Consider the following 11,451-nt stretch of genomic DNA (forward strand, 5'->3'; position numbering starts at 1 on the left):
CCATGCGCGGTGCAGAGGGAGCGTGTGTGGTGCCATTTGGGACACGGGGGAAATACAACTGGCTCAGACACCAACGTCTCCAATGCTGAGCAGAGGAGTCACTGAAACTATTAATAGACTTTGCAAAAATTGCTATTTACATTTCAAAGTCCTTTTTTTAAGAAGTTGTTATTCCAACTGACTTGCAGATAAAAAGTTCCTGTGCACTTTTTTCCCCAAACCTGATTTTGTGGTAGCGAACGAACACCCATAGACTGTGTTGGTATAAATAGGAGTCTGAAACACAGGGATCAAGCTGTGGCTTGTTCCGTGCTCTGCTCTTCTTCTGGCACCAAGAGGATCCATCTGCAGGAAAAGGCAATGTGCAGAGTTCAGTGGCTGGGGCTGGATCTTTGTGCTGACATCAGGAGGAGCTGAGACTTGGCCTAAGAGTGCCATGGACCAGAGTGCTCCGACACTGGGGCTGCTTCAGTGCAGCACCAGCTTTGTCTCTGTGCTTGATCGGGAGGGGTGGCTCTGCCTTGGCCCATTAGGTCACATGAAATAATGTTTGTAAACATGCATGCAATAAAAAGCATGTGACCTGGGCTGGCTTGCATAAGGCTTGAACATATACATGTGTACCTAGGATGCATCCACCTCCTCCTTCCTGGTGGAAAAATTATAGCCAGCTCTGTGCCTCTGGCAAAAGAGAGGGACTAGAACAACAGAATAGAGCGTTCTGCTTTTAATAAAGGAGAGAAAAAGCCTAGAAAGAAACTGTAGGTACTTACAGAAGGCTCCCTGTAATAGGGGCTTCCCCATGTGTCTTACAGTGATGTGAATGCCCAAGGACCACCGAAAGCTTACAAAACTCACAAGTAAATGACAGCACCGTAGAACAAAAAATCTTCACTTGACCTTCATTGCCAATTCATTCCCAAGTCGCAGATTACCTGTGTTTCTGAGCTCTGGACAAGTTTACATTAGTTTTTGAAGTTTGTGGCAAGGTTTCTTCTTTCTTTTACCTACTGCTTATGTTTTCTTGGGTTTGTTTTTAAAAGCACTCTATCTCTGGTTTGTAAAGTGCAAGTGCTTTTAAAGGCCTGGGTTCAGGCATTTCTGCTCTAGTGGAAATTTAGCTTCAAGCTGTAACTTAGCTGATATATTGTACACTAAAATGTATTGAGCAGCTGTGTCTCTAGGGAAAATCTGGAAAAGGAAAAAGGCCAGTATTTTCTCCATTATAATACTAAAAATAATCCTCAGCTTGACAAGGCTATTCTTAATAAAATATGCTGAAGTGGCAATTTAGAATCGGTGTCTGTGTATATATATATATATATATATATATATATATCTCAGCTAAAGGAAAACATACGGATCCTTGAGGTTATTGGGACATGTTGGTTTCACATATTGTTTAGGCTGACTTGCAGAATCTCAGAGGTGGCAGAGGGTTTCATGCAGGTCATGTATGAGCATGTCATTCAGTGTAACTAGAAGAGTTCTTGGAGAACTCAAATTTTCAGGGACTGATGCAGAACCTTGATCAGTCACTGGTCAGCTCAATCCCTAATCCTGTTTTTCTGGTGAATGGCTTTGCACTTGGAGTTAAGTGGTGAACACTGGAGTGACAGGATCCACTGACAGTGCTCCCAGAACTGGAAATTAATCTGTCTACTTACCCAAGAGCTGGTTTCTCTAGAGGGATCACTTGTGATGTTGGAATGGTAGACATTTCCATGGTATTTCAGGTTGAATTATTATTATAGGGTGAAATGCATTCAATTGGAAGTCAATATGTGCAATACTTTCAGTCTTGATGACAATTATCTATTGACAAACATTAAAAAAGTGGTTGAAAGTTCAGTCATATAGAAAGAAAGACCAGAAAAAAGGGTAAGAAATTATGTACAGGAAAACAGGATTAAAGACAGCATCTTCAGTTTCTTTCTTTCTTTTTTCTTAATATTCCATGTTTCCCTAGTAAAGCTTTAATAAAAGGAGTGTAATTAACAAAGACTGGTGTCTTCCTGCTAAGACTGAGCAGGGGTTTTGTCTCAGTGTTTTGCCATGTTTCTGTCTGCAGCCAGTTTGTATGGAACTACTTAACTGCTTGAGACTTGTCATGCAGAAGTCCTTCCTGTGTTTGCTTCACCAAGTATCTGTGCATGTGCCGAGGGACTCCAGCATGAAACCTTCGAGTAAATAACAAATTGGTAAAAGTCCAGCTTTAATTAAAAGGTGCCCAGCCTTTCCAAGGAGCTATTTTCTTTGCAGCACTGTTAATTAATCCATTATGTGGCAACATAAAACTAAAATAGTGTGCTCACTGCTCTCAAATGCCTCTTTAGAATGACTACATCTATGCAGAATCCTTGTGAAGTAGGTATTACACTCACAGCAGCTTATGTTTGGGCAGTCTGTGGCAAAAGCATGAAACGGACTTCAAAGCAAACAGCTGCGGAGTGGTTAATGACACGCACCTCTCTGGAGGAGGCAATAAAGTTGTAGCTCTGCGTAAGCTCCCAGCTCCAGCTTTCTTTGGAGATGGGGTTACTCAGGAAAGAGATCATACATAAAACATGTTTTAGCTTTTCCCCTTCTTAAGAATCCAAATCCTGCACAGAGTTGAACAAAACCTGGGCTGTCAGCATCAAACTAACTCACACAATAGCAGCAACAGGTGACAGCAGCACCAGTGCAGTGACCATCCCTCTGTCCTGGGCACCAGTGAGGCACCTCAGACACTGTGTCTAGTTTTAGGCCCCTCATGACAAGTGACATTGAGGGGCTGGAGTGTGTCCAGAGAGAGGCAGCAGAGCAAGGGTCTGTTACTGGTTTTAAGTCTCTTAAGGAGCAGCTGAAGGTGCTGAGGTTATTTAATCTGGAGGAGGCTCAGGTGTGACCTTCTTGCTTTCTACGACTCCCTGATAGGAAGATGGATCCAGGTGGGGGTCAGGCTCTTCTCCCATGGAGCCAGCAACAGGACAAAAGGAAATGGCCTCATGTTGTGGCAAGGCAAGTTTCATTTGGATGTTAGGAAAAAAATTTCACTGAAAGGGTGGGCAGGCATTGGATTAGGCTGTCCATGGAAATGGTGGCATCACAATCCCTGGAAGTGTTTAGAAAGGCATGTGGATGTGGCAGTTGGGGTTTAGTGGTGAACACAGTGGTGCTGGGATAATGTTTGGACTTGATGATCTTAAAGGTCTTTTCCAATCTTAATGATTCTGTGAATCTATAAAAAACATGTTAAGAAATTATTTGTAGGAGAAACTGTTCAGCATTGTGCTGTTTATTTTTAAACACATACACACACACTGGTGAGGCTGAACATCACAGCCTGCCACTGTCACTCCAGAGAGCAGAACAAGGTGGTATCTGTTGAATCCTCCCGATTTTGGAGAACTGTGCCAACCCAGGAAAGATAGGAAATCAAGGTCTGTAATTAGTTTTAACTCATTTGGAAAGAGCTGGTGTACCATATGTAATATGGGATCTGTAAAATCAGTGAATAAAAAGTGTAATTCCTTTATGTGTTACAACACTTTTTTAATGAACCTTTTCTTGCTAGTTTCTTGTTTATTTCTAGGAGAGGAAAATAAACAACAAAACCTTTAATTTTAACTTCCTTTAGTTGACTGTAGAGCACTTGAACTTCTTTTCTGCTAAGTACACTACCTTTCTGAGTCTTCATTTGCTCCATCAGTTAACAGCTCCTTGACTTGTGTTTTGCCATGGCATGGCAGGGCTTTTTTAGGAGGAGTCAGCAGAGCAATGCCACGTACTCGTGTCCCCGGCAGAAGAACTGTCTGATCGACCGGACCAGCCGGAACCGCTGCCAGCACTGTCGCTTACAGAAATGCCTTGCCGTGGGGATGTCTCGGGATGGTAAGCACTGCTAGCTTGGGGCCTGGCTGCAAAAAACTAACATAACATGTGGTATGATGGATGGTCAACCAAAAACCAGCATTTATATGCTAATTGTGCATTGGCCTGATAGTTGAGATCATCACATGAGTTTCAGATGTTGCTTCATATTTTTCTGTGTTATATGCTGTATGTTTTTAGATGCTGCTGTATACTCAAATATATATAAATCAGGGCATGTAAAAGTTCTTGGATTTATCTTTTTTCCTACTTACCTATTATAGTTCCCAGTTAAGAGCTTTGTCTCTGGTCATTCCTTGAAGATGCAGTTTTTTAGTCTCATGTTAATACCTTCTCTGTATATTCATTCCAGATTAAGTGACCTCCTGTAGCACTGCCTGGTGCATGGGTACAAATCAGAGCTGCTTCCCAGTATTGACTGAAGTTAAATTTGTGTAGAATGAATAATGGGAAAAATGCAAAGATAAAAGTAATGCAGTGTTTTTTCAAAGACAGAATTCTGAAGAAAAGATGTTCCAGTGCTGTTAAATATTAAGCTCAAAATTGCAGCTTGAGTAGTGATGAAAGCCCTCCTCTGCCAAACAGTTGTTTATGTAATTCAGTCAGAACTGGCTTTGCAGCTGAGACTTGCACGCCTCCCCCACAGATGGAATGGAGCTGCCACCACTTACCCATTTGAAGATCTGACTCAGTCTTTTCCCCTGCCACAGTGACAGCAGCGCTGCATGTTCTACAAATACATACACATTACTCTAGGTACATGAGGCCTGATCAAGGAGATTGCTCCCAGATTACATTTACTTCTTGAATTACATTGTCTTTATTTTTTTTTTCATTGGCCATGAGACTAAAAACCTGAAACAGCTGATCATGTAATGACTAGTTCCTCCAAAATGTTTGCTTTCCTGTAGAAAAACAGAAGGCAGTAGTAACCTTTCTAAAGGATGAAGCTTTTAGTGCTGATATAGGTCCTTGAAATCCCATGCTACATCCTTGGGAATTCCCTGGATGCTATAAACCAGTTGCTGCTGGCTTACAGCTAATGCTCCTCAAAGTCATAGTTATGTTGTGGAGACACACACATGCACTTGTGTGTGCACGCACATTAGTTTAACAGTTATTCATCTACTTAACATTTTTGCCTGCCACAGAGGCGCTGAAGGCAGGTTTGGTGGTTCTTCCCACATGCTTTAGTCCCAATCCCAGTAAAGCTTGCTGTTGATACACAGAGAGACCCCACATGTTGGCACCACGCTCTAGGTTCATTCCACAGCATGAATGTACAGCTGATTGGAACTGCAGAGTTGTCTCAGGCCAGTGTGTTCTGGTTTAGCTTCTTTTATAGGTAGGGTTTGAATGCTGAAGAGATGCATCTGTCAACCTCAATGGACATACAAGAGAAAATCTTTCCAGTACAGAAGTGGAAAGTCAATGAATTAAGCTAAACCAGTGACTTGTAATGGTCCATTTCAGTGGCATGTCAAGACAGTCTGTTAAAGAGCAGATGCTGCAGCTGTGTACCTGTAACTGAGAAGTGGTTCTTAGGTCTGCCCATCCTGCAGATTTGGGGTTTGTGCTGTGTCCTTCCATGTAATGTTGAAAGACTCACAATGAAAAGGTGGTGATGGATGTGTAGAGATGTAATCTCTTGTGTGTCTGTATTTCAGCTGTAAAGTTTGGTCGAATGTCAAAAAAACAGAGGGACAGCCTGTACGCCGAGGTGCAGAAACATCGAATGCAACAGCAGCAGCGGGATCACCAGCAGCAGCCAGGAGAGGCAGAACCACTCACACCAACATACAATATCACCACCAATGGGTTAACAGAGCTACATGACGACCTCAGTAATTACATTGATGGGCATACCCCTGAAGGTAGCAAAGCAGACTCTGCAGTTAGCAGCTTCTACTTAGACATACAGCCTTCTCCAGATCAGTCGGGTCTTGATATTAATGGAATCAAACCAGAACCAATATGTGACTACACACCAGCATCGGGCTTCTTCCCTTATTGTTCTTTTACAAATGGGGAGACCTCTCCAACTGTGTCCATGGCAGAATTAGGTAATGAGAGAGAAAAGCTTCCATTGTAATTGTCTTAACAGTACCCTTTGGATTCAAGTGGCACATGTAGCCAGGTGATAGTGAGAATGCTGCTTCCATAGAGCTGTGGGCATGGATGGGCATTCTTGTGTGAAGTGCACAGTAAATACCCTGATCTCAGGGCACTTGGGGAACTCCTTACTGCTATGGATAAAGCTCCCAGGGGACTGTGGTTGATCAGTGCTACCAGTGTTGCTTTTGCTTTCAGTCCTTGCAATGAAACCCTTGGAATACTGATTAAGAAGCTAATTTTTAGTGTTGAGATAACAGACCTGGCATTTCTTTCTTTGCAGATTATTTTTTAACAATTTGTCTTCTTTTTCATTACCTCAGTACATCACTCAAAAAGTGATGATGCTGATTTTCTTTTGCTCTTTACCTGAGAAAAGCACTGGGCTAATCTGAGGGCAGTTCTTGTGACTTAATGAAGAGAATCTAGCCACAGATACTGAAGGACATTTTTGAATGTAACAAGTTTTGATAATTTCTCTGAGAGCCTTATAATAACTGCATTAATTAGCACATTTTATTTTAAACTTTTCCCTTAATGATTATACTAGGGCTGAATTCCACAAGTATGATTTGTCAACAGCTGAGACTGGAGTTAAGAGTGTGCTGTGTGAACTGGTTATAAACAAATTGGAACAGGACATTAAAGAAGAGGTTTTATGATTCCATTACTTATGTAAGCAGCCAGGCATTTAAAACTTGCTGAAGCAACATTTTTTCTAATTATTTTATTATGAAAACCTAAAAATAGTTCAAAAATCAGGTATTCCACATTAAAATTTTGTGTGGTTTATTTTACGTTCTTTTGAGAAGTTCTGCAAAGAGAGGAAGTCACAAGAAGCTTGCTTTTTAATGTCCTTATGTTGCAGAATGCTGTTTACAATATAATTTGTCCTGACAGCCAAAATACTCTGTCTGGCATCAGTTCAAATAATTTCAGATAGGTAAAAAGGAGAAGAAAATGTCAGGACAAAGGCAACACTACCAGCTTTGTCTCAGTGAAATGATTGCTGATTTTCTCATGGAAGGTATTAAAAAAAATATACATTAAACTCAGAGAAAAAAAAAATAGGGTTTTTCCTTTGTAGGCCCAGTGTTGAGTTTGGAACACTGGCCTAACAAAGTTTGTCCTGTTGCTTACCTTTATTTAAGTAGTGCTTTATTTAAACCCTGCACAGCATGATTTGGGTGCCCAACATTAACATTACTGAACAATGTTTGAAGAATGTTTGTCTTCCAGATGAAGGTTTCAATTTAGAAAGGTGTGGCTGTTCAATGAAAATATTTAGGTGTGTACAGTCCCGAAGTGAGGTGGAGCTTTGTGAATAACATGGGAATATTTCACCTCCTGCATCCTGCAAGGGCAGAGGGATCCTGCTGTCAGCTGCTGCTACCGAGAACAAGTGTTTTGACTACACACTTGTTAAAAAAAAATGCTCTGAAACATATCAAAGCTATGGTGACAAAGTATAAACTATGTTCTGTTCTACCTTACTGATTACCCAGGCAGCACATATAATCTGCTTTTACTTCATCTGTATGTTAAAGACTTTTCAGGTAATATCTTAATCAAACTACTGACAGACATTGTTCTAGCAGTTCAGTTTGTGAAGAGCTGGGTTTGATCATTACCAAACAAAGCCAGTTTCACAGAAGACCCAGTACTGCAGTCCCTCAGAATACCTCCATGTTGTAGTGACCACCATTCCTCTTTGGTTTGAGCCTTCATTTTCAGTGGCCAAACAAAGCAGAATTGTGTAAGACAAGTCCCCAGGCCTCTACTTGTCACATGCTAAAACTGGAGAACATGCCCACCTGAAGGATCAGGGTAGGAAAAAGGAAATTAAATAAAAGTGGAACTTGGGTATCTAAATTCTGTTCAGGCTTTTGAAAGTGTTCCTAATGGAACCAGGTTTTATTAATAAATGTAAATCTGCCCTTATACATCTTTTAATCAAGTATAGTAGCAGAAAATAATTTTATTTGGAATTAAAACATTGCATGGAAATTTAAAATCATGCGTAGTAAACTAGGTGACTAGACTAAAGCTGAAGGAAAACAACCCCTAGTGTTAGGGATTTTTTAGTGTGTTATCTTAATCATCTGGATTCTCTAATAGATGTGTTTTCCTGATAATTTTTAAATTATATGAGAGTAGGAAAAAAAGAAAAGACATTTTTCCCTCCCAGGGAGCCTCTTGGAACCAGAGTCCTGCTTGAGAGAACGCTAGACAGGTGGTAACTGTATTTACTGTTGGAAAGCGTTGGCATTGGCGGCTCTGCCTGGCTGGCAGTGCTGTTCTGTCCTGGCCCTGACAGTGTCCCACGTTCAGCACGGCCTTGTCCACGGACAGATGTGTGCCCTCGCTCGAGGGGTCCACCACCCCGCTTCTTCCCACATTTTCCTGCGGCTCTGCTCCATGGGGTACCTCCGAGCCCGGTGACGGGTGTGCCCCAGAGGTGTCCGTGTCCCCCCTTTGTCACGCTTTGCCGCTGGTCCCCAGCTTTGGGTCACTGGCGCCCTCTGCCGGCGGCTGCGGGCACGGCCGCGTCCTCCGGCCGGGCGTTAAATGGCTGCGCTTCCCGAAGCCGGTTCCAAGGAAACTCAAACCAAAGCAGTTTTCTCTCTTAGCTCACCCTCTCCCCTCCCCCTGTTGCAACTGAAATATACGAGCTTTTCTCGTGTCTGAAGGTATAGCTTTGCATTTCTAACGCGTGTCGCTTTCTGCTCTTTCTTTTAGAACATCTTGCACAGAATATTTCCAAGTCACACATGGAAACTTGCCAGTACTTGAGAGAGGAGTTACAGCAGATAACATGGCAAACTTTTCTGCAGGAGGAAATTGAGAACTATCAGAACAAGGTATAAAAGCATGCGAAGATACGACATGGTTTCTTTATAGCATAGTATTTCCATAACACACTGCAAAATTCACTTTTTCACTGCTTTCTCCTTACTATCAGGAATGTGTATTTCTGTGTGTTTTTTAAAAAAATAATACACTAGAATCAAAAGCAGCAAGGTGGTCAGGATATCATTTGCATTTTACAGGTATAGGAAAAGGCAAAGTCATTCTCCTAAAATCTGTCTGTGATAAAGAAGGATAGAAAATAATAGGAATTTTTTCAATCCTAATTGGCATGTTATTTTCTTCTCGTAAATTGTAACGTCCTGGATCAGGAACAACAGAAGCCAAAGCCACCAAGTTTGTGATGTTACATGCTGTGTTTCTGTTTGAGTTTATAAACACAGAGCTCCATCAGATTTCCAGCCTTCTGGGGTCACAGTAATCCTGATTCATGCTCCAGTTGTCCCTCAGTGTTTGGGTTTTACCTGTGGAGCAGTAGTACAGTGCTGCTATGCCAGCAGGGTGTTGGAAGATCAAATCAATGTTATTTCCAATGTGCCTTCCATCCACAAGCTCCTACCAATTAGCTACTTTTGAAAAATGACCTTGGGAAGCACTGCTGAAGCACACTGTTCTTTGAACGTATTTTTCATTTCCACTGAAAAATATTTAACCTTTAGGAGTATAATTTTTTCTAGTTTAGGTGATTTCATTATTATCAACACTGGAAAAACTCACTACTTCCACGCCTTCTTTATGTTATTATCAAGATGATCTTCATATATGGACATCTTTGTATGCATGCTTCTGAAGATGAGCTAGGTTGAGAATTTGCATTCAGTACAAAATAGAGAAGGTGATAGGAAAAATATGATCATGCCTTTCTGGTGTAAATTGGCATTTTATTTTCATACAGTGAATAAAGTTCCCACTGAAATGACCAAAATCATTACAATTGGACATTTTTGGCTTATGATAAAAGTACTCCAAGCTGGATCTCTTCTGACATGACTGAAGAAGTCTTCCATGGTTGCATTGTGACTCATCCATATGAGTCCCTGGTTTTGAAGTCAATTCCCCTTGTCTTATAAGCAGACTGTAGCCAGGAGTGTTGGAAAGAACTCACTCCATTTTGTTGTTTGGTTTTCTTTAGCTCAGTTTTGTTTGAGCTTTCCAAAGCTTGGTTAGTAATTTTGGAATTTCTCTTCTCTCTCAAACAGCAAAGGGAGGTAATGTGGCAGTTATGCGCAGTCAAAATAACAGAAGCTATACAGTATGTAGTGGAATTTGCCAAACGCATTGATGGCTTTATGGAACTGTGTCAAAATGATCAAATTGTGCTTTTAAAAGCAGGTATGTGGGTCAGCTTTAAGGTGTGCTTCTATTAGTTTTGCCTGAGAAAGGTGTTACATGTTATATACAGTGGTTGCATTCACATATATTCATATGCAGTATAATGAATATTTAAAATCAAATAATGGAAAACCTTGCAAATTTTCTGTCTTTGAAGTAATATCATCTTAGTTATTGTGGGGAGAAGGAGTTCAGTTCTATCTATTAAATTTTCATTATGGATAAAGGGAGCAGTGAGTGTGTTAAGATACAAAAATCGGAAATTTTTTTTTTTTTTTTCTTTTTTTCTTTTTTGATTGCTAATAGTGACTATTTCAAGGTAAAAATCCAAATTGTTCTATGCAAGATGTTTTAGGAGTAATTCAGGTTACAAATACTGGACCAAGTTGTTAAGGCTTGGTGAACCATGCATATATAAATACATGGTGAACCATGTATATATAAATGAGCTGCTTTGGCTTCAGAGACTTAATTAATCTAAAAATATCACTGGAGTTTATTAGCATTAACTAAGTTGCTTTAGTGAAACTTCTAAAGGGGTTTATGGGAATTCTTGTAATTCTACCAGCAAACCAAACTATGCTCTGTTACACCACAGCAATTTACTACTCTACTAAACTGACAATGAATGCAGAACATTGTTATTAAATCCTCACTTGCTCTTTGCAACTGAAGGCTCTCCTTCCTTAGTCAAACATCCATTGTTTCTGTTTTAGGGTCTTTAGAGGTTGTGTTCATCAGAATGTGCCGTGCCTTTGACTCCCAGAACAACACAGTCTACTTTGATGGCAAGTATGCTAGCCCAGAGGTTTTCAAGTCCTTAGGTAAGGAAATGTGAAGTGTTGTGTCTTAAAAAAAAACAAAAAAACAAACCAGAATAGAAATAATAAGGTGGAAAAGCAAGGGAAAACAGCTGCTTTGAAAAATCAGTCTATAGTATTCAAATAAAAGAGTTGTGGAGCTCAAACTGCTGTTTTGTAAGCTGCCATGCTGGCTCTGTTTGATTTCAGGAGGTAAAACAGCTTAACTCTGTGCAGTAAAGGACTGTTGGTGCTGAAGCTCAGCATTTTGATTAGGGTAGAGCAGTTTGGACTCACTTGTTGAGAAGCCCATATCTAATATAACATTTCATATATCCTGTTGTAAAAGGCAGCAGATTTTAAGCTAATTTGGGATATACTGATGTTACTGCTTTGAAGATGTTAATGGTGTTTTAAAATCTGCCAAGTCTGGTTATTTCCTGGTAAAGTACTGTAAATCATT

At 40.5% G+C, this 11,451-nt stretch overlaps 1 protein-coding gene across 4 annotated transcripts in view; it reads left to right on the forward strand.

Moving 5' to 3' along the window:
• The window catches only part of RORA (RAR related orphan receptor A), a 250,408-nt gene that overhangs the window by 225,092 nt on the left and 13,865 nt on the right, over positions 1-11,451 (forward strand). For 3 of the 4 annotated variants that reach the window (XM_053955228.1, XM_053955227.1, XM_053955229.1), the window contains 5 exons: positions 3,735-3,876; positions 5,544-5,939; positions 8,728-8,849; positions 10,056-10,188; positions 10,905-11,012. In XM_053955228.1, coding sequence (XP_053811203.1) covers positions 3,735-3,876; positions 5,544-5,939; positions 8,728-8,849; positions 10,056-10,188; positions 10,905-11,012 — 901 coding nt within the window. The remainder of the gene's footprint in view (positions 1-3,734; positions 3,877-5,543; positions 5,940-8,727; positions 8,850-10,055; positions 10,189-10,904; positions 11,013-11,451) is intronic. The other variant, XM_053955230.1, reaches the window with a different exon arrangement.

This window comes from Vidua chalybeata, chromosome 13, assembly GCF_026979565.1.
Source record: "Vidua chalybeata isolate OUT-0048 chromosome 13, bVidCha1 merged haplotype, whole genome shotgun sequence".
NCBI lineage: Eukaryota > Metazoa > Chordata > Aves > Passeriformes > Viduidae > Vidua > Vidua chalybeata.